The sequence below is a fragment of the Cucurbita pepo genome, unplaced genomic scaffold (genome assembly GCF_002806865.2).
Source record: "Cucurbita pepo subsp. pepo cultivar mu-cu-16 unplaced genomic scaffold, ASM280686v2 Cp4.1_scaffold000154, whole genome shotgun sequence".
Lineage (NCBI taxonomy): Eukaryota > Viridiplantae > Streptophyta > Magnoliopsida > Cucurbitales > Cucurbitaceae > Cucurbita > Cucurbita pepo.
In genome coordinates this window covers 191,033-215,471 of record NW_019646442.1, presented here as the reverse complement: position 1 = coordinate 215,471, position 24,439 = coordinate 191,033, and the positions used below count along the sequence as shown (strand labels likewise).

At 37.7% G+C, this 24,439-nt stretch overlaps 1 protein-coding gene across 1 annotated transcript; it reads left to right on the top strand.

The window, feature by feature from the left end:
• The first annotated feature begins 654 nt into the window (after positions 1 to 654).
• On the top strand, positions 655 to 20,442 carry LOC111784111 (mitochondrial fission protein ELM1). The gene is made up of 10 exons (XM_023664942.1): positions 655 to 1,051; positions 1,401 to 1,639; positions 1,719 to 1,815; positions 6,342 to 6,491; positions 6,613 to 6,739; positions 16,125 to 16,237; positions 16,310 to 16,373; positions 16,478 to 16,571; positions 16,677 to 16,785; positions 19,869 to 20,442. The coding sequence occupies exons 1-10, from the start codon at positions 869 to 871 to the stop codon at positions 19,968 to 19,970; spliced, it is 1,278 nt and encodes a 425-aa protein (XP_023520710.1). The 5' UTR covers positions 655 to 868; the 3' UTR covers positions 19,971 to 20,442.
• Positions 20,443 to 24,439: the final 3,997 nt, after the last annotated feature.

Below are 24,439 nucleotides of genomic sequence, written 5' to 3'. Positions count from 1 at the left end.
TTATTAATATAATTTTTATCGGGATAAATATAATTTTTAATTAAATTGTGTTGGGCCCTAAAATCTATTTGGGTTATTCAGGTCGTCAACTCAACTAACCCAAAATTTCGAATTGGTCCAAAATATTTTTCTAACCCACCCCAACACGTGAATACCCCAAACAATTACGGCAAAATGTTCAAGTGGCAGGAGATTAGTAAATGATTTTAATCTAAAACTCGGTCGTCTTTGTTTAAGGGTCGAGAGTATTAACGATATTTTATCATTTGAAGATACCAGAAACATTTTCTATAATTTAATTCACGATTTTAATGTAAATTATTATTGGTTGATAAAATTATTTCAATATACAATAAAAAAACCAAATATAAAATTAATGGAGAACATAAAATTTGCTGAAGTAATTTTTAAATTTAAGAAAAACAGCAAAAGAAAAAAAAAATAATTAAATTTTTTAAGTAATTAATAAAAGGAAAAAACAACTTAATAATTAATGAATAAATAAAATAATGAAAGTCAATATAATCTTCTATTCCATTTCAATAACGGGCATGTTTAAAATTAATTGTAAAATGTGGGTCAATTTTCTAAACATAAAAACTATTTGGGCCAGAAGTGTAANAAAAAAAAAAAAAAAAAAAAAAAAAAAAAAAAAAAAACCTAATGCGGGAAGAAAAGTAAGACACACGCAAGCCTAGTCGAAGGGAGAACTCTCGCCGTCGTTGTTCTGAAGTATTGTGCAAGTTTTTTTCTTCTCTTCCTTCCGAATTTCATCTCAATTTCGATTTCCTCTTTACATTTGTTCTTCCAAAGTTGATATTTGCTTGCAAGATTTTGGGGATTCATTGAAATAATCCTATTGTGATCGATGAGGCCGATACGGCTGCCGGAGCCACCGAGCCCTACCATGGTTAAGGCAGATATATTTGAAGGCGGGGTTTATGGCGTTATTAGGCGGGCGATTGTCATCGGTAATGGGTCTTCCGGTTCTGAGAATCAGTGTATCGGTTTGGTTCAGGCGCTTGGCCTGGCTGACAAGCATGTGCTCTATGTAAGTTCTGCGAATTCATCTTTTTCGAGGGTTGGAAGTGGTCTAGTTGTTTTGGTAATTGAAGTTATTGAAGTTAACTGTTTAATTGAAGCTCTATGTATTGCTTGTGGAATGCGTTGTTTTTTTTTTTTTTTGTTGTTGTTACGTGCACTGCGTTACTTTGCATATGGGACTGGTTGTTATGTTAATCTAATAGTAAGAAACAACTTCTGTATTTCCAGGTTTCATATCCTTAGTAAATCCTAAAATTAGAACTGCTCATCACCTTTTTTTTCAGTATTTGAAGGCTTGTATAGTGAAATCCCGAGACTAACAATTCTTATCTTATACGTGTTCCCCTCAAATGCAGCGGGTTACGAGGCCTAGAGGAGGAATAAATGAATGGCTCCACTGGCTTCCCGTTTCTCTTCACAAACGATTAGATTATATCATGATCCAGATAGGTGTTTACACTCGGATTTTGTTGCGATCCAAAAGGACAAAACTTGTGCCTCTATCTTCAGAAAATGGTGGAAGCATGGGCTTGTCATGCATTCTAGAAGCTGACTTGAAGCATATTGTATCGATGGCTAAGGAGACTTATGAAAAGTAAATTCGTTTCCGGAACATTTTTATGGGAAATTTGATTATTGGACTTGATTTATGATGTGTGCTTGTATATTTCCAGGGATGGACCGTTATTGGTGGTTGCATCTGGTAGGGATACCATAACTATTGCAAGTTCCATCAGACGCATGGCAAAAGAGAATGTTTTTGTGGTGCAAGTATGATAACTATCTTTCTTTGTTCTATTTCATATGTTACTTGTATTTGGCTAAGGGATATGTTTGATGACCATTATGGAAGTTGAAAAGTTCTTTCACAAGCTACTTCTTTTTGCAATTCTATCGAGTATTTAGTTGGAGAGGAGAAACAGGGTTTCTAGAGGAGTCCTGCAAGGAGGTTTGGAGTTTGACACGTTTCAATTGCTCCCTTTGGATGTTTTTGACTAAAACCTTTCATAATTATCCTTTTTTTCCCCATCTTTTTGAGATTATTTTTGTCAGTATTTTCCAGCTTTCTTAATCTGGGCTCTATTGTGTGTAAATCTCATGTTGTTTCTTTTATTTATCTTATCTGAAGTTGGATTCTCCATTAAAAACAATAAAATTATGAAGATGGATGATAATGGCAATAAGGGGAATGTCATCCTAGTAGGGGTGAATTGATTGGGATGAAAAGTTTCTTGGCATGAGATGCCGGACAGTTTTCTTGGCAATCCTTCAACTTAACCATTTTAGGCTTTTTAGCAACAGTAGCCTTAAGTGAGAGGGAGAGAAGACTTTTGACTAACCTTCTTAGAGGAGGAGTTTATTCTTTTTGTGTGAAATTATGTACATTGCCCTTGCATTGGAACATTAGAGAAAGAGCTTATTAAGTAAACTTGAAAGTACTGTAATTGTGTTAAAAGTTTTTTCACATGAGGAAAAACCTATTATTCTCTCTCTCTGTGTGTCTTTAAAGGGGGAATCAAGTTTCTTCTTTATTTTAAATTTTGCCCCCTTTTTTTTGTCAATCACCCCTTGCTCTTGTTTCATGTTCTCATGCTTTGGAGGTTGGTAGTTAAGATTATTCTATTATCGAGGAGTTTGTGCATGTAATTGAAGGCTGAACTTTGTATGACATTATATTTGTTGAGAGTCTTGATAGGATTGTTAGGAGATATTTCCATGATGATTGGTACAAAGTTCTTGCTCTTTAGTTATGTGAGAGTGTGGATAATTTTCTAGCCGTTAGGGCGATGCCTAATTGTGTTGACAAGTATGAAGCTAGGTTATTGATTATGGATTGTGAAGAAGAGTTGGCATTTACTCTTTGTTTCTTGTGGAAGTTCAAGTGGAGGTGTGGTCTAAACATCAGAAGGCCTTGTTATGTATGTTTATGAAGATACATTAGGACTAGGAACCTCCACAACTTTGGATTGCTTCACATTTGTTAGAGATAGGTGTGGGTCTTTTGGCAAGTGGCTTTGAAGTAAGCTCCACAACATGGAGCCATGTATCATGGTGAAGTTGAACAATAACTATTTTAAGTTTTTCCCTTTCTAGGTTAAGGCCTTTCTGCTCTTAAATCTTTTGTATGACGTTTGTTATTGTTAGCATGGGTTAAGTCAATGACTCTTTTTTCTACATGTTTGTTTTTTTTTTTGGTCTTTGTTTGATGGCTTTAGAAGTTTGAAAGGAGCTTTTTGTCTCCCCCTCTGTTAGTGCAAGGAGTCTTAATCATACAAAGCCTTTATTTCAACTTCTTCTTGAAAACATATAACCAAGTGGGACCCGCCTCAAAAACTCAGTTAGCTAGTAGAATGCTTTTCCCAAGATGTACATTACAGTCACTAGAGAAATGTGACTTAGTCCTCTAGGTATTTATACTCTTGATTCTTGGTGAATATTGTTGCCTGTAATTTAGTATTGTTCCTTCATTTTCTTACCTTTTGGCGAGGAGCAAAACTTGTATTAAAATTTAGTTTGAGGTGAATAAGGGTCTTCCCTCAAAAATNAAAAAAAAAAAAAAAAAAAAAAAAAAAAAAAAAATGAAGAAAGAAAGAAAGAAAGATAGAAGAAGAAGACGCCAATGGGCATAACTGAAGAGACTTGTGTCTGAAAAAAGGGCGGCTTTATTAGTATATAAGATGATTGTAGGTGCGATGGTCGAAGATAGAGAAATGGTCAAACAGCTTGTGAATGCTCGGAGCTTTTGGATTTTATTGGAACAAAACTAGATATTTGGTTCTCCAAAGACTGAACAAATGTTTTTCACATGCATACGCATGCATATGTTTTTCTGGGGAGGTGGGAGCACTTGTGTTGGAGTGTTTCGTGGAGTTCATTTGTTACTTGTGAACTGGCAAAAAGAAACTAATGAGAAGTTGGACCGAGCCTAAGTTACCAAAGTTTGTGCCAGCCTTTAGGCCCAAACTTTGGAGATATGAAGGGTTTTTTCTATCAAGCTCACACAAAGATTTGAATACGTGACCTCCGGTGGGTAGGTGTTACTCGATCAAGCCTCAGTTATTAATATTCAAGTCTCTAGTGGAACGAGCCTTGAGCAAGGAGGACCCACAAGAAGCAACCATTTGAACTGTTTGTATGGAATGTTTATTTGGGATGATTGCCAGCGCTTGTGAAAAAGGAAGAAGCTCGATGGAAGATCAATTGTGGGCTTGAATTGAATGGAGACAATTGGAAGGAAACTGAACATAATAACAGGAAATGTTGGAAAGCATAGTAAAATGTAAGATGTCATTAATGAGGCTCTCAATTTTCAAGTTGGCAATGGTTTTAACATCAGATTTTGGGATCAGGCATTTATACAGAAAAATCAGCTTTCTTTAACCTATTTAACTGACCGTATTTTGCTGATAAAGTTAATTTGGAACGGCAGAAGCCCAGAGAATGTAAAATGTTTCTCTGGTCTATGGCTTACAGAAGCTTCAATACTGATGATAAGCTGTAATGGAAGTTTTCTCTTGGGCTCTTTTCATGTCTACCTATAGATCGTGTTTAAAAGACAAAGAATCACTAGGTCATCTGTTTTTACACTGCCCATTTACGCCTAAAACTTTGACACTTTATTTGTGGTAAAATGGGGGTATCGCGTACCTGTCTTGGAAAATGGATGACTGGCTTATAAAAGACTTAAATGCATGGATTTTTAGGGGCAAAGCAAAGGTTTTGTGGAACCCTGCAACCAGAGCACTTTTGTGGCACATTCTGGAAGGACAAGAAAGATAATTTTTTTTTTCGATAATAATATTCAAAAGATTATATTCCAAAAGAACATAAATAACCTAAGGGTGGGGTAGAGGGAACCCCCCAAACAAAGCTATAGAGTGAGTCTTCCAATCGCTAATAATTGTCAAGAGGTCATTTACAAAAGAATTTCTTGTGTACAGATATCTACCAAGACACCATATTTTGTACAAGATTACAAAGTCATAAAACTATAAGAGTTAGAAGACTTATCGTCAAAGTATCTACCGTTCCTATTCTTCCAAATGTGCCACAAAATATCTCTAAAGATGCAACTACCCATCGCCTTAGCTTTCCTTTTCAAATTCCACACAAGAAAACCTTTCATTGAACAGTCATCAATTTTCTTAGGTATACAAAACGATAATCCTAAACTTTTAGCTGAGAAGTTCTATGACCTATAAGCAAAATTGCAATGGAGGAAGAGGTGATCAATGTCTTCTGCCTCTTTCAAGCACATTCTACAACTTGCAGGTGACAAAGACCACCTTCTAATTTCCTTTGGATTCTGTCATCGGTATTTAAACTCCTACGGGCCAAAGACCAAAAGTGGGGTTTGTATGCTTTTAAACTGTCCCAGTCAGGGATAAATTGACCTTAGAGGTTTCAGACGCAAGACTCTAAAAAGCAGACTTACAAGAGTATACTGGAGCCTTCAAGTGACCACAAAATACGATTTTATGCCTCTCCCATCTGCACTGAGCTCAACTTTTCCACTAGGGCCACCTTACTATGTAATTCTCCAAAGAGCCCTCTTCTCAAGCCCCAATTCTAGGTTTGGTTACTATCATCTCAACAGTCAGCAACTAAAGCTTCCATTTTGCAAGAGACAACTTAATTACTCGGGAAGCAAGTCTTCATAGGGAGATCTCAATCCAAATGTCGTCTCAGAATCAATAGTTTTTACCACAACCAGCTTTAAAAATCGTGCAAAATGCTCAAAGGAGGATGTACTTATTTGCAATATCAGCTCACCGTCTATCTCCTTTCTTCTTCTTGAAGTCAATAGTCATCCAACCTTGGGGAACACTCCATAAATGCTAGCAAGGACCTTCTTCCAAGCCCAAAGAATGATAAACTTTTGAAGATATAAGTCTTTAGATTTCAATTTTTTTTGTACTTTTGACACAACACGATTTCTTGGTGTTCTTTTAATTCAATTTTCTTTTATAATTCAGTTTTTTGACACAACACGACTTCTTGGTTTATTGAGTTTCATTATCTCTTATGGGTTTTTTTTTTTTTTTTTTGCATCGCTTCCTATTTGTATCATAATAAAAGTTGTGCCTTGTGCTATTACAAATTTGTAGAAGCACACTCTCGCATTATTGAATATGTCCAGATTGAAAAAACTTCAAAGTTTGCATAGTTTTTAATGTAGTTGCACAAGTTTCTCTTTTATTATTTTTGTGTATTTTTATTCATGGATATCTTTGTAAGGCCAGAATTAAGTTTTGAGTTCTTATATATATTTTTTATATTTTTTCTTTTGGGGTCAGATTCAACATCCAAGGTTGCATTTGAATCGGTTTGACATGGTCATTACCCCTCATCATGATTATTATCCTTTAACTCCTCAAGCACAAGAGCAAGTTCCTCGATTTATAAGGAAGTGGATAACTCCACGCGAACCTCCAGATCAGCATGTGGTAAGTGTGCTGACCATAAATATCTCTTATTTTTTTTCAAAATCAATGTTTAGGCTTATAATGTCATGCTCCCTTCTCTCCATTAACAAAATCAGTCTGTTCTAAAATTTTCAAAAATTAGGTCTTGACTGTTGGAGCCCTGCATCGGATTGATTTTGCTACATTACGTAGTGCAGCTAGTGCATGGCATGATGCATTTGCTCCTCTTCCAAAACCCTTATTGGTGGTCAACATTGGAGGGCCTACAAGTGAGTTTTTCTTAATATTGGGCCGTCATACTTGTTCAATCAATTTTTCCGTTATTCCTCATTCTCTTTGTTTTTAGAACATCAACTATACCTTGTTTACAATTATTACTTTCCTATAAAAATTATTATTCCTTGTTTATTTGCTATTGCGAAAGTTATATTATTAGCCCTAGTGTACGAGTGTCTATATAGCAGGCTGAATGATTGTTTTTGTATTATGCTGCATGAGTAGATTCAGCAGTTGGTATGTCTTTGACTGAATTTTGGTCGGTCATTGACATTATATTAATTATGCATTTTTTTGGAAAACATTTCAAAGACTAACTAGGTTTGAGAAATATTATATGTATATGTTTGAACAGAAACAAATTTGGTTGATGAATTAAAAGGAAAAAAAATGTTCAAGGATACCAGTTCCTAATTGGGAACAAAGAAAGACAAAATCAACCCAAAATTGAAAAGCCCAAAAAATACATGAGAATTAAGCATTTGAAGAACAACGAAATAAACATCTAAAAATGTATCCAACAAACAGCAGAAAATGCTCAAAGTAACTGGAAGGAATCAGCAAAGAGGGCTGCTACCATCTCTAGGAAATAAACCTAGTTTCTCCTTTGAAGCTTTGAAATTCAACTGGAAGAAGAAGCTTTCTGCGAATTCGAAACTATTATGTGAAGCACAAACCAAATGATACCCTATCCATGAGAAGCTCTAAAGCTTTCATAAAACCATGATTAACCTTGATGGAACCAGTAAGCTTCTCAACACTTTAGCTTCAACGATTTCCCCTTTGTTACAGGTATCTGGTCCCATTTCCTCATTGTTTTCAGTTGGTCTATTACTGTCCTGTTTGAAGGACAAGAAGAATATCTAGCTACAAATCAACAGGGTGCTTATTTGGATAATTTGGAATGAGCGGAATGCTAGAACTTTCAACTACAAGGAAGATCCATACCATCATCAAGCATATTATTTATTTTGAATTTCTATTGGTGTAAAACTAGATCAAATTTCAAGGATTAATCTTTAATCTATCTTATTTCCGTTTGGAGAAGTTTTTTGTAACTTCATTTGGGTGGGATTAAACTTGAGCTTCAAGTATGGCAACCAAAACCTTCAAAACAGTAATGACTAAGAAGTTGAACAGGCTTAGACTTCCAAAGCCTCTCAAAGCATAAAACATCAAAAACTTGAAGTCTCTGAGAAACAAAACTTAACAGCTGGCGCACCTTTACCCCTGAAAATCACTATATATGATGGACATGACGGCAAAGGAAAAAACCCACACAATAATCAGGAAAAACCAAAAAGAAACTATAGAAGCTTTGTCCTATGCAATTTCTGCCCCAATGAAATTACTAGTTGGCTGAGCTGCCAAACAAGCTTAACCTTTTGAAAATGGTGGAATTTCCTGAAGCTGAATATAACAATTATTGAGGAGCAGAGAATCTTTTAAACCCAATGGAGAAGCATTCCCTGTATATTTTGTCAGAATAGTCTTGTTGCTTGAAGAAACAACCATATTTCCTCATTGAGTACCCCAAATGAAGAGTCTCATCAAAAGAATCTTCCACAATGATATCATCAAAAACATAAATCCGAGCCAATTCTATGCAAACTAACTTTGGATTCCAAATCAGAATCTTCGAACTTCTTGTATTCAATATTTTGAAAGTAATAAAACATTAAAGGGGCGAAGATCAACTACAAGTAAGAGAAGAACTAATGGTCCATGAATATACAACATTTTACCATGAAAGTTGCATCCATTTAATTGAATGGCGATTCTTTGGATAGAATGCTTGTAGGGATTAATGGTCCCATTTTGAGAAATCTCAACTACAGTAAACAAAGTTAATTCAGATGTTACTCCAAAACATAGTTGCATTTAGGTTAGATGTATGGTTGTGACCAGATGTGATCAGTGGCAAACAAGGACACCACTGGACTGCTCGGACAAGGCACGGTGAATCCTCCAATAGTCGTGCCGTTCAAATATGGATGGTTGATAATGATGCAAGCTTATTTGGATGGTGCAAACGCGCAGACAAATTGTTGTCATTCTTTGCGCTGGACCAGTTTGTGTACTACGGTTTTGAAAGGAGAAAACCATGCTGGAGAGTACAGAGACACTGTGCATAGGAGAAAGAGCATTGGACAAAAAGATGCACCGAGGGTCTAACATCAAACAAAATAAGAACTTTTATTGAAGTGTTTATACTAGCATGCAATCCTGAATTGTGTTGGTAGGTTTTCTTTTCGCTCTAACACCGACTGGTGTGAAAAACAGACTAGAGTCAAAAAGGTAAGTTTGCATTTTGCAGAAACATAATTTTTCACACTATGTGAACAACTAATGCTTTAAATTTAACACCTATATTACTCATGAATAAAGGATATAAATAAACAAATAATTCGTATACCACCTCTCTCCCTCTTTCCCTTTCCTCCCATACCTAAACATTTTCGGTCACCATGACTTCCACCACTAAATCACTCCCTTGGAATCACTCCACCTGGTCCATCACCATTGATAGGAAAACCTTTGCCATTGCTTTTGATGATCATTACCATTTGGAGCTGAGCTAAGATACTTGGCATACCAGAGTTTCGTTCCACTCTTTGCCCCTCAATTGGCTAGCCTCATCCTTCCACACCCTAGGCAATGACCCATGCACCTACAAATTCTTGAGAGAATTCAGATCCGAAGATTGTCCTCTAGTTGGAAAAGCTTAATAACAAGAATGACTATTTTGTGGAATTAAATCAACTGCAGCACTTCGGCTGCTGCCAATGAAGCCTTATTCCACCAAAATCCAATAAGCAAAGTTGGTTTTCTTTTTATTGATTGATCTCTGATTACCTAACTCAGGCTCGTCGCCACTCTCCTCCCACACAAAGTACCACCTCCAAATAAATACATCAAAGATGGATTCCCTTGTTGAACCTCCCCACACGCGAACATTACAAGAACCTCAAGGTTGGGAGAAATAGAAGGGGTTCATCATTCTCCAATGTTGCAATCAACATGACAATTGGCCTAGTATATGTCAATAAATCCTTGCCTCTCTAACCATGCGTTGTACTATCAATCCTTTTATGGATAACAAGGCCATGCTTCATGTTTATGATTAACCTAAAAAAGTGAAGTTCTTTCTTTGGAAAATAGTGTATAAAACCATTAGCACAAGTGAAAATCTTCAACAAAGAATGCTCGACATGACTCTATTTCCAAATTGGTGTCCATTATACAAGAAAGAAAGCGAATCACAAAAGCACTTATTTATGCGATGCACATACGCTCAAACTTTCTAGATAATGATTCTCAATATTTTCGGATGACATCTCACATTTCCTAAGGAGGCAAAGGATTTATTGGACATGGCCTTATCGTACCATCCTTCAAGAATGAAAAAGTCTATGGAAAAAACTCATCATGACTTTCTTTTAGAATCAATGGAAAGAAAGAAATCAAAGAATATCTATGGAAAAAACAGATTTATACAAAGCTCTTCGACAATTTTGTTTATCAAGCTATCTCTTGGTGTAAATTGTCTAATATTTTTTCTTCCTAGAGTTATACCTCCCTCATTGTAGAGTGGGAAGGTCTTTTGTAAACATCATGGATATTACATTCCTTTTGTGAGTTTTAATCATCAATGAAATTATCTCTTACTAAAAAAATAAATGCTATGACTTCTTATGGAGAGGATGGATTGAACTGATGAATCTTCCAGTAAACATATGGACAAAACAAGTTTACATCAATCAATCCTTGTTGAACCTCCTCACACGCCACCATTACAAGAGCCTCAAGGTCGGGAGGAATGAAAGAGGTTCATCATTCTCCAGTGTTGCAATCAACATGACGATCAACCTCGTATACGTCAATCAATCTTTGCCTCTCTAAACCACATGTTGTACTATCAATCATTTTAAGAATAACAAGACCATGCTTCATGTTTATCATCAACATTTGCATGTTCCCTCTATGGCAAATCATATTGGATTTTCATCGGTAAACGATGAATGTGTTTTCTCCCATTGATGACAATCACCCTTCAACAAGATGCTTTGACTTATGGAGGAGGATTGAAGTGATGAATCTTCCTCTAAACGTGTATGGACAAAACAAGATGATTGGGCAATTTCATTAGCTCTACTTCTGACCTTATTTATAGCAGAGTTGCTAGATGTTTGGACAATTGTTTATCTACCTCACAATTGTTTATCTACCTCTTTTTGGCATGAATCCCGACTCAGTTGTGGGATTCTCTCCTTGGTTTTCGCTCCCTTCGCTTAACTGCTCAACCTCAAATTACAGTCAGTGATCATTGGATAGTCTAAAAAAGTACCTGGAATCTATATATTTGTCGAAACGTAAATGATTTGGAAACAGCTGCATGGGCGTAAATGATTTTGATCCATCCAACACATTTGTTGGATTCTCTTGTTCCTCATTCGAGTAGTCTTTAAAGGGTGATTTGATCAGATTTTTATCCAAGGAAGATTATTAAAATTTTATTTGGAAGCTCAATCTTGGAGCTATTAATCAGCTGATCACCTTCAATGGCGTATGCCTTCTATGAATCTCTCCCCTTCTTGGTGTATTATGTGTGTTTCTCAGTCTCAATATCTGGGTCACCTTTTCTACATTGCTCTTTTTCTTCCACTTATTGAGCCATCATCCTACAAGCTTTTGGTTGGTCTTTGGCTTTACGAGATTGCATCTGTGATTTCGTTGCCTCCACTTTTGATGTTCTCAACAAAGTTTTCCTTTGGTTTCTTTGGGGGAGAGGAATGAAGACTTTTCAGAGATTCCTTTACTTCTTTTTTTTTTGTAGGTTTATGGATTTGTTTATTTTTCATTCTTTTGTATTTGTGTCAGCGTTATCCTCCTTCCTCTGATTTTTCTAATTTGAAAGTCCTCATGTAACGCCCTAATTTTCTTAACCTAATTAGTGAAGTCATCTATACATGCATAAATCTTTAAGCGGAAAATACAACATAAATAGTCTTGAAAACAATACCAGTCTTACATAAAGGTTCAAAATCCGAACTAAACATAACTCCGAAACGAAGACATCCAGTAACTGAATCCTGAAAATTGAGATAAAATAAATATTCAACGATTTAACGTAAAACCCAAATAAAAACATAAACTGCTAGCTATGCCATCTCATTAACTTCCATGGTAACCTTAGCTCCACCGTCAACCGTACATTGGTGCCTTGCCTTTACCTGAAAAATGTAAGTAGCACGTGGCTTGAGTATTTTATGAAATACTCAGTAAGTCACCCCATTGTTGGGGTTAGATATGCAAACACATGCAACATATGAGTGGGGCCTAACTTTGGTAAACTTTACATGACCTTGGGTACTTTTCTTTCTGGGTAGGGTTGGATGTGTGGTACTTCTCTACACACAGTCCATGTACGCACACATAGACCCACCAGACGGGCTCGTATACGTACCCCTTGGGCCGATCTTGGTCGGGCACAACATATTACACGTTGCTGAACACCACAGAACAGAAAAAGCCCGCATGATATCATGACGAACATAAATATCGAATTCATACTTTTATGACATAAAGGGGAAGTATCTCGATGCAAATGACATACAAATATGCATGAGGTCCTATAACTTACATTACATGGCATATTACGTAATATGAAAATACGTTCCAATTCCATAGGCATTTCATAACATAATTCAATCATGCTACGTGTACACATGGCAACATTCATCACTTTCATGGCATATAATACTAGCATATCAACCATAACTTTTCATAACATCTAACAGTCAACATAATCCATGCATCACACAGTCATATCACATAAAATATGGTGCATGCAGGGGCCACAGGGCACGCACCATCATACAACACATAATAAGCTAACTCCAACAGTAAAGTCACTTGCCTTGATGGACTTGGCCGAAGCTACTCACAACAAGCTAATTCTAACGGCTAACTATGTCTTATAAGAACCACATAATATATTTAGGAACTTTTCGTAATGTATCCTAGTTAAACCTCATGTTAATTATCAAGGTAAACCCCTAACACAATCTGTTTTTGACTATTAAGAGCCATACTGACCTCAGAGGCAAAAACAAGGGCAGAAACGGCTTCGGAAGGGCCAAAAACCTAGATACCAATATATTGTGTCGAGCCGACTTCGTGCACATGTGAGCCGAGCCGAATTGTGTACGTGTGCGGAGCCGAATGTTGGGTGCGCGTCTGCAGGCTGAGTATTGGGCTGCCAATGAAACGTGGCCCGATTCTTCGTCCGAGCTTTGAGTTGAGATCGGAGGCAGAGCGTGAGGCTGTGTTTGTGAGTATTTGACCCAATCCAAACGTTTCGTCTTCCTAACCCGAAAGACAGCGAAACCCTAATCGATCTGCCTCCTCGATTCCGACGACGCACAACACCCTCCACCTATTCTGACGAACACACAACGGTTTCAATGTCACTTCCTTGCTTCCACTCGATTCTTCTTCCGAAATAGCAACCCTAACATTCCGAGAAACCCTCAAAATACCCAGTGAACCAATTCACTCGATTTCCTGTCGAAAGCTCTCGATTTTCCGTTCTCTCAAACACACTCAGACAAATTTGGGAGAAAATTGTTTCAAGGCTGCTGAAAGGTTGTGCGTTTAAAACGTTTTCCATCGAGGCAATAATTGTCTTGCCGGAAATCACGCATATTTTCCGCCCAGAATAAATGCTACAGCATAATATCCTGTCATTTTTGGAAATAACAATAAAATCTTAAAAATCAAGTTACGTGCATCTCAAGGAATTTTACTTGGAATTTTAGAGGATATGTTACGTGCTTGTGTGCTTGACTTTGTTGGTAGTTGGGACTCGAAGCTGCATCTCATGGAATTTGCTTATAATAATAATTATCAGACGACATGTTATATGGCAAACGGTGTAGAACACCATTGTGCTGGGATGAGGTAGGGGAGTGTGAGTTTGTGGGTTCCGAATTGGTCCAAGTTACGAATAAGACGATGCAAAAGATCAGAGAAAGGATGTGCACTGCTCAGAGTAGACAAAAAAGCTATGCGGACTCAAGACGGAGGAATCTAGAGTTTGAAGTGGGCGACATGGTATTCTTGAAAGTGGCCCTGATGAAAAGTGTCTTAAGGTTTGGACGCAAAGGCAAGCTGAGTCCTTGATTTAGAGGACCTTTTGAAATTTTGGAGAGGAATGGACCCGTTGCGTATAGGTTAGCCCTACCACCATTACTCTCAATTGTACACAATGTGATAGATTATGAGGCCTTGGGTGTGGCAGAAGACTTATGCTATGAGGAAAAATCGTTGGGAATTTTGGCTTGCAAGGTAAAGACTCTACGCACCAAAAATATTGCATTTGTCAAGGTGTGGTGGAGAAACCAACCAATGGAGGAGGCTACATGGGAACGAGACAATGAGATAAGAGAGAAGTATCCAGAGTTTTCTTGCTATAGAGACTTTCGAGGACGAAAGTCTTTTTTAGGAGGTTTAGATTTTTCTTTATTTTTAAGATTTTATTTTTTATTTAAAAAATGACAGGATATTATGCTGTAACATTTATTCTCGCCAGAAAATATGTGTGATTTCGGCGAGACAATTATTGTCTTAATGAAAAACATTTTAGACTCTTTTATATCTCTATGCACGATCTTTCAGCAGTCTTGAAATTTTTTTTTCCCGAATTTGGCTGAGTGTGTTTGAGAGAACGGAAAATTGAGAGCTTTTAAAAGGAAATCGAGTGGGTTGGTTCACCGGGTATTTTGAGGGTTTCTTGGAACGTTAGGGTTTCTATTTCGGTGGAAGAATCGAGTGGAAGTAAGGAAGTGTCTTGGTTTTCGGCCCTTCCAAAGCTGTTCTTGCCTCTGAGGTCAGTATGGCTCTTAATAGTAAAAAAAAGATTGTGTTAGGGGTTCACCTTGATAATTAACGGTTTAACTAGGATACGTTATGAAAAGTTCCTAAATATATTATGTGGTTCTTATAGGACGTAGTTAGCCGTTGGAATTAGCTTGTTGTGAGTAACTTCGGCCAAGGCCATCAAGCAAGTGACTTTACGGTTGGAGTTAGCTTATTATGTGTTGTATGATGATGCATGCCCTGTGGCCCCTGCATGCACCATATTTTATGTGATATGACTATGTGATGCATGGATTATGTTGACCGTTGATGTTATAAAAAATTATGGTTGATATGCTAATATTATTTGCCATGATAGTGATGAATGTTGCCATGTGTACATGTAGCATGATTGAGTTATGTTATGAAATGCTTATGGAATTGAAACGTATTTTCATATTACGTAATATGCCATGTAATGTAAGTTATGGGATCTCATGTATATTTGTATGTCATTTTCATCGGGATACTTCCTCTTTATATCATAAAAGTATGAATTTGATATTTATGTTCACCATGATATCATGCGGGTCTTTTCTGTTCGGTGGTGTCCGTTGACGTGTAATACATTGTGCCCGACCAAGCTAGGCCCGCCTGGTGGGTCTATGTGCGCGTACATGGGCCGTGTGTGGAGAAGTACCACACATCCAACACTACCCAGAGATGGCATAGCTAGCCGTGTATGGATGACGTCACTAATTAGGATAAGAAAATTTGGGGCGTTACATCTCTCATGTAATCCACCCGTTGGTGTTGGGAGCTTTTGCTCCTTTCATTTCGATCATAATAATAATAATAATAAATAAATAAAGTCATATACTGTTGAGAAACCTTCATTGCTTTGCTGTTTGTGTTTGTAATTTTGGAGGGAGTCACAGTGCTGGCATTTAACCTGCTTTGTCAAGGCTGTGAATGTTAGGAATGGTAGTAGGGAATCTTGAGGGATTTGTTTACAAAGCAGAACAATAGCTGAAGTCAATGCAGAATTTAGGGTGGTCTTTCTAATTGTGCTGCTTAGGCAATGTCGGGAAACATTTATCATCCATGATTTTTAGCTATTATCTTCTTTTTCCATATGCCTTATATCTGTTTATTTTGTTTTTGTTTTTGTTTTTTTTTTCTCGTTTTGTTCATTAAATATGCGAGGGAAAATTGCCTAGGGGGTTATACTGGCGCCTTGTGCCCTCTTTTCTTTATTTTCTCTTCATTTTGCTTACTGGATACAAGTAATGAAATAGGAGTACGATAGTTTCTAGTGTCTAAGTGTAGAAGAGGAGATATATTGACGTTCTCAAATTTCAATCCAGATCAATAGTAGAACCACGGGTTTGAATTAATTTACAATTTGTATACACAAGTCATAAGTCTCAGAATTTTCACTGCATTTTTGTTGGTGAGATCATGTGAATAGAGAATAAATAGATAACATGCTTTTGAATTATAATATGATTTCTGCAGGTAGCTGTCGATATGGTGTGGATCTTGCAAAGCAGCTGGTAACCGGTTTGCTGAGTGTTCTTGCAAGCTGTGGAAGCGTCAGAATATCCTTCTCAGACAGAACTCCTGAGAAGGTAGTGTTGAGAACAAAAATCTTAGTAATATCCATCTGTGACCTTTCTTATACGTTATTCTTTTCTTGACAGGTATATAACGTTGTTGTGAAAGAACTTGGGGATAATCCAAAAGTTTACATCTGGGACGGACAAGGTTCGTTTTCTATGAAATGAGTTTATTGAGTTCGTCTGTAGTTTTGAAGTATTGTTGCCATTTTTGCAAATTTAATTCAGTAATTCAATATTAATATTCGTCAGAGCCAAATCCACACTTGGGTCACTTAGCTTGGGCAGATGCATTTGTTGTAACCGCAGATTCGGTTAGCATGATAAGTGAGGTTTGCAGTACTGGGTATGATTGTCCATCTCACGATTAACCCCCCTGCTTTCATTTTTTCAGTGTTTTAGTCACAGTTTATACCTTGGTGTGTTGATAATTCCTGTGTTATAATTGCAGGAAGCCTGTCTATGTCATTGGAACTGAGCGCTGTAAGTGGAAGTATTCAGCGTTCCACAAATCTTTGAAGGAGAGAGGAGTCATCCGCCCATTCACAGGCACTGAGGATGTAAGTGTTTTTTTAATTCCATGATGCTTCACATACTTAGTGACCACGCTGATACATGTCTCTCGATGTTTTTTCCTTCTTTGAATGCGTGATCTAATTAACTCATGTTACAAAATTAAATGCTAGCATGGAGAACGGAATGAATATTCTGAAATTATCTCATCTTAGTGTTCTTGTGTTAGATCCCACATCGGTTGGGAGGAGAACGAAACACCCTTTGTAAGGGTGTGGAAACCTCTCCCTAACTGACGTGTTTTAAAAACCTTGAGGGGAAGCCCGAAAGGGAAAGCCCAAAGAGGACGATATTTGCTAGCGGTGGGCCTGGGCCATGACAAATGGTATTAGACACGGGGCGATGTGCCCACGAGGAGATTGTTCCCCGAAGGGGGTAGACACGAGGTGGTGTGCCAGCAAGGATGTTGGGCCCCGAAGGGGTGGATTTGGTGGGGGTCCCACATCGATTGGAGCAAGGAATGAGTGCCAGTGAGGACGCTGGGCCCTGAAGGGGGTGGATTCTTAGATCCCACATTAGTTGGGGAAGAGAACGAAACACCTTTATAAGGGTGTGAGAACCTCTCTCTAGCAGACGCGTTTTAAAAATCTTGAGAGGAAACCCGAAAAGAAAAGTCCAAAGAGAACCGTATCTGCTAGGGGTGGACCTGGGCAGTTACATCTTGTTTGGCTTAAAGTTTGTCTTGTGCTACTATTACAGACACCTTCAATTCAATTGAGTAGTTGTCAGCCGTATAATATTACTTCATTACGACTTGTCTTGTTATATATAAGATCATATTACGTAAGTTGATCCAAGTATACTCTGTTATATAGAATATTGTTGACAGCTTATTCATTTCTAAATGGTGTACCGATATATCTTTTGGGGGGGGGGGGGGACTACTTAACGATTTTTTTTAAGAAACTATTTACAGTTAAGACAAATCGAGGAATATATTGATGCTGATGTTGATAACCTAGATTTATGGATATGGAACACTGATGTCTTAAGATACATAATAGGAATCAAAAGGTCTTGTATAATTGGTTGAGTTATTAAATAAAACTTTTAAGTCTTGCTTAATTAAATTCACAATCTGATGTTCTTATTACATTTATTTTTAAACGTAACTAATCACATGACTAAGGGAAATTGATTTCAATAACAGTGTTAATCTTAATCTTAAAGCACATTCTTGGAACATAAAGTTAGCATGGGAAAACAAGTTATTCATTTCCCTTACTTTACAGTCTCACAATTGCATTGCTTCTCTGTCTTCGTCGTCGTCTTTCTTCTTTTCCTCTGTTCCCTTGCCTTATTTATGGAACGAGGTAAATGGGTTTCTCTCCTTCACCTATTCTATTGGTCTAACTGTAAACTCGGTTGCTTCGCTCCTTAGCTTTGGTTTAAGACTCCTTCATGCCCCTGAGTAAATAGGGCTCTGGCTGAGAAGAGAATAATCACCTTCTTTCACTCTGTCTTTGTCTTCTTCTATTTTTTGAGAGAATTAGGGAGAAGTAGCAGATGTTAAAAGACGTGATATCATTGACAAACATGTTGACACCTCATTGACTTCCCCAACAATCTGTTATACTGTTCACTAGGAACTTGCCTTGAATCCACAAGACCCAAGCCTCAACGCCTTTGCATCAGCTTAGATCAACACTAGGTGAAGGTTCTAACGGATTCACCTTTGGTCAAAGACAGAGATAAGAGAACTAGTTCATATCTCAAAAGTTAAAACACTTCACAAGTTTGGTGACCAATCAATCTAATGCTTCAAAACATGCAACCTAAACACAAGGCTTGCATAGGGGTAGAATGGAGCCTCCTATGGGTTTATATAGCCAAGCAGTTAAACAACTTTCCTTGATTCTCCGTACGACAAACAAGTAAGGTTTTATATAAGGTATCGTGACAGTCTTGTCTTAGTTTCTTCCATAGCTCTCTCGCTCTTGGGACACGCCATCGGTTTCCTTTTGTCAGCAAAAGGTCCCCTTCAACCCAGAACTGTGTAGTCTTCCGGCTCTGGCTAGCTCAACAACACGCCTTGAACAAGCATAACCATGACATTGGATGACCTCGTGAGCCAACATATGCACGCAACCTGGTGGACCTTGTGTGCACGCAGGGCTAGGCTAAGTGTTTGGTAGATATGGTGTGTGTGTAGATGGGCTTGTTGGCCAAGCTAATGGGTGCCACACGAGCATGGGTCGATGGGCCATAGGTCAAGCAGTTGGGCTAGTTATTTGGAAGTTCTTCTTGAGCTCAACTTGGGCTGCTCACCTAATTAGATTCCCACGTGTTTGATCAAGACCATGATCACATTAATCTGTTTCCTGTTTTTTAATTGACAATAATAGATGAACATAGAAATAAATGAAGAAATCTCATTAAAAACCCCTTGATTGCAGAACTATTTTTAATACACGAACGTGTCTCTACTTTAATTATATTATCCAGTACTTGGGAAAATTTATCATCAGATTCTATTTGCATTTACACGTTTTAGTGTTCCAGATTCCCTATTTTTGAGGCAGGTCAGTTGTCTTGTTATCATACCCCGGATAGAACTTTGATTTTCTTCAGTTTGAGTCAGTCTTTTTCCTTGGAGGCTTGGACCATGGAAAACTTAAGATGCTTCAGTATCAGTTCCTAATTTTGATATCTTTTTTAGATTCCTTTCACTAGTGCTAGAAAGCCATGGATACTTTTGTCTAGTATAATTCTGTAATAGCCCAAGCTTACCGTTAGTAGATATTGTCTGCTTCTGTCCGTTACGTATCACCGTCAGTCTCACGGTTTTTAAACGTGTCTACTAGGGAGAGGTTTCTACAACCTTATAAGAAATGCTTCGTTCCCCATCTGTTGTGAGATCTCACAGATTTTGTCTTTTTCAATATAATTGATAGCATTTGGCCATTCTTCTCTGCTTGGCGACAAAGTTGAAAAGAATATCTTGGATGTGGTGGCTTTTCTATTTGATGCGAAATAAAAGTTAACTAGTTAAGACAATGCTTCATATTCCTTCTGATGTTGACTAATGGATGTTTGATGCCCCTTTTATATATTCTGTTTAACATTTCAGATCTCGGAGAGCTGGAGTTACCCTCCACTGAACGACACAGCAGAAGCAGCTACTCGGGTGCGGGATGAATTAGCCAAGCGCGGCTGGAGAATACGACCATAGGGGAAGTCTGTGGATATGTGTTACGTTACACACACTGCTTCATTTGTCATAAAAAATGGCACCCCTTCACCTTTTGAGCATTACTTTTGTACACTGGTGCACATAGGAACAGAGAATTACAAGCATTAATGGTTTCAAATCCAATTCTTGGACAAAACTTGAGATAAGAATAATGAAGCTAGCAGCTGTTTGTTAGTGCGGCTTGTATCATATGCAGCAGAGGCTTTGGCTTGCTCTTTTCCACAGATCTGGCAGCTCTTAGATTTTGATCAGCAAAATTTTTATACCGTACGGTGAAAAATATGTGTTTATTGTAAATTGGGTTAATTGTATTTGATTAAAATAAGCAGAATGTTAAATGGTTTTGTTAGTAGCTACAGTTGGAACAAACGACTATGAAACTGACCATTGGTTTAGTGGAAATTAGTTACATCTGTGTATAAATCATTGGTTTAGTGGCCCATGCTTTACTAATTGAGCTTTGCAGCCATTATTATCTTTTAGATAAGCTTACACTCATTCCTCATTCGTATTGGTTCAGGTAGCTATGACTCGAACTTTTTGCTCTTTTAACGTAAAAGGTGGCCAGTCATTCATCAATGCCTAGGAATTCACTTGACATCTCGGCGGAGGGATTGAATACCCGCGTCTGATCGAAGGTCCATTTTAGTTTCTCCTAACATAAAGGCGAGCTTTTCTAGGTGGGTCGCTTTGTGCAAGACATTGCTTAGGACCAACCGGTCACATGATAGGTGCCTGATTGACTTTGCGCACGCTTCCTTTGGCCCTTTGCCTATTGGCTTGGCATGCAAGCTACCTTGATCCGTCTTTTGTTTCAATTCGTTATGCCCAAAACCTCCGACAAGCCCACCAGTCTTTTGCTACCTAAAACTCAGCCAATTAAGCGCATAAGAACTTACAACACCCAACACAACATTACGACCTCTAAATAGTATATGTGAAATTTATAATAACACTCTAAAAATGAAGTCATAATCTTACACATTTAATTTATACAAGAAATTGGAAATAATATAGTCTATTAACATAAAAAAAATGAAATAAACCACCTATCGACTATTTTTGTTTCAATTCGTTATGCCCAAAACCTCCGACAAGCCCACCAGTCTTTTGCTACCTAAAACTCAGCCAATTAAGCGCATAAGAACTTACAACACCCAACACAACATTACGACCTCTAAATAGTATATGTGAAATTTATAATAACACTCTAAAAATGAAGTCATAATCTTACACATTTAATTTGTACAAGAAATTGGAAATAATATAGTCTATTAACATAAAAAAAATGAAATAAACCACCTATCGACTATTAAATGTAAATCCATGCATGTTATTGCCCTATCTTGACTTTAATGGCATTTCCAGCATTCACGGCTATTCGTGTAGAGGCGTTTTACCTTTACCTCAAAAATATAAGAGTAGCATGTGACTTAAGTATTTTAAGAAATATTCTGTAAGTCATTCCAATGTTGAGGTTAGCAATGCAATCACATGCATAACATGATTGAGACCTATCCCCTAAAACCTTAACATGGCCTTGGATTTTTTCCAGTTATGGGCCGGGTTGAATGTGTGGTACTTCCCCACACACGGTCCACGCACGCACATATGGATCCACCAAGCGGGCTCATAGACGTACTCCTGACCTGACATGTCGTGCACAACATGTTACATGTCGTTAAACGACACAGAAAAGGAAAGGCCCCATGATATCATGACGAACATGAATATCGAAGTTACGTGTCCGTACTAACATAATATAATGAAGAATTATCCCGATGCACATGACATATATACATGCATGAGATCCCCATGATTTACCTTCATAGCATAACAATAACATCATTCCCTTTTTCCTTTCATCCATGACATATTACATATATGCATTATGTATACATGGAAATCATCATATAATCCATCACAAACTTTACATGACATACATAGCATTTCAATTTATTCATCTAAAAATGAGTAAACGAGAGTCTTGTTAACCTCAATTACTAATAAGTTCAAAAATGGCTTCAAAATGGTCGAAAATTTAGGAAACGGTATAAAGTTTGTATACCGACTCGTCTAAGCGACAAGTCGAGCCGAAATTGAGCTGTCAAGCCAAGCCAATTGCATCGCCGAACCAAGTCGACACTGGAATGAGGCGGGTCGTCACTCGGGTCAAACCGCGGGTGTACAGGTTGTGTTGAGCATGATTGGGCCGACATGTTTTGGAGTATACTGTTAGGATCGATACCAGTTGTTAGGATCGCACAACAACGCACACGCTCGATCTAGATGAACACAAAGAATGGGATAGAGAAAAGTTGCAAGGAGAACTCTGGCTAAAAGGATTTTGTATTGATGACTTCAAGTATGTACAACATGAGAGAGTACAAGGGAAAAGTACATTTTCAAAGCTCTACCATACCAGATATATATATATGGTTTAGTTTACTATATATAGCTTTACCAGATTTAGCCATCTACTATATATAGCTATTTACCATATATAGCTTTACCAGATATAACTTTACCATATATAGCTTTACTATATATAGCTTTACCAAATATAGCTTTACGGGATATACGGTTGACCAAGCTATAAATAAGTATCAGGCTCCATAGCCTAACATGTACTTGTCGGCTGGACTACGTGTGTTAGGCCGTGCACTTCTGGGCCGCAGACACTGCAGCGGTGTGGGTCACCCGTAACTGAAGACTGAAAATGAAACCTTTTGTATTCCTTTGTCTCCAGCGATGCTTTCCACATTGATCCAACTATCAACGGGGACCTCGATACTCCTGCATAGCCAGGAACTGAAAACCTAGTTAATCCACGAAGAGAACCGGGTGGAGCTGAGAGACCTATGCAAACTCGCTCTGAAGCAAGAGCATCTGCATCCACCAATAGGGACGTCGGGAAGTCCGACACAGTGATGACAGGTACACTATAAGTCTTGGGACACTATGCTTTAACTTTTTTTTTTTTTTTTTAATCCAGGCTCTACACATTTCTTTATATATGTCCCATTTGTTTGTCGAGTAGGGTTTGAACTAGAATTCTTGTTGCATGTATTAACTCTTAGTACCCCTGCCGGGGTAGACCTAGTTGTTAAGAATAAAGTAAAAGATGGACATGTGATAGTAGCGGGACAAACCTTGAACATAAACTTGATAGTTGTTAGTATCACAGATTTCAACGTAATACTAGGGTGAATTGGTTAGCTGAGAACCATGCCAATATACATTGTTACAAGAAGGTGGTATTCTCACTGTTGTCTAGATCTACTTTTAAACTCAGGCTACATGCAATGGAGTTGCCCCTAAAGTAGTCTCGATAATGAAGGCCAAGAGACTGACCCAACAAGAAGGTTGGACCATATTAGCAAATGCAATAGATGTAAAAGGAAAATAGAAGACCTTGGATATGGTACCCATAGTGGACGAATTTTTAGATGTCTTCTCGAAAGATCTACTAGGGATACCCCTTTTTGAGCTGTGGATTTTGGTATAGAACTTGAGCCGGGTACTGGACCTATTTCTAAATCCCCTTACCGTAGAGTGTCAGTAGAATTAAAAGAACTCAATGTGCAATTACAAGATCTACTGAACAACAGCTTCATTCGCCTAGCGTATCTCCTTGGGGTCTGTTGGTGCTATTTGTTAAGAAGAAGGATGGCTCGATGCGTCTGTGCATCGACTGTAGAGAGTTAAATAAGAGGAAGGTAAAGAATACGTACTCACTCCCTCGTGTTGAAGATTTTTTCGACCAACTCAGAGAAACGACAGTATTCTCCAAGATAGATCTTCAGTTAAATATCACCAGATTAAGATTAAAGAAGAGGATGCGCCAAAGACAAAATTCATAATGAGGTACGACCACTACGAGTTTGTGGTGATGTTGTTGGTCTCACTAATACCCCAATGGTATTCATAGAGCTAATGAACCGGGTATTCAAAAAGTGTCACGACGCATATGTCATCATGTTTATAAACAACATCCTAGTATACTCAAAAGATGGATAAAAAACACCAACGACACCTTCGAAAGTCCTAACCACTTTGAGAGAGAGTAAGTTGTACGCCAAATTCTTCAAGTGCGAATTTTGACTACAACAAGTATCGTTTTTAGGACACCTGATGTCGAAAGATGAAATTTCAGTAGATCCCACCAAGATTGAAGCGGTCACACATGGTATTCTTTCGGCTATGTGTGTATATTACAAAAGAAAGAAATGTCTGAGTTGGTGTGATAGAGAGCATGAGAGTGGAGACGCTTTAAGGGGGTGGTGGGGCGGTTATCCTCGCAATATTAACGCTGATCTTTGGCAAATTTTGAATATACATATATATATATATATATATATATATATATATATATAATACACGTGAACGTATGAAAGAGCACGAGATCTTTTTGGAGTTCTAAATTTTTTGTAAAAAAAAAAAAAAAA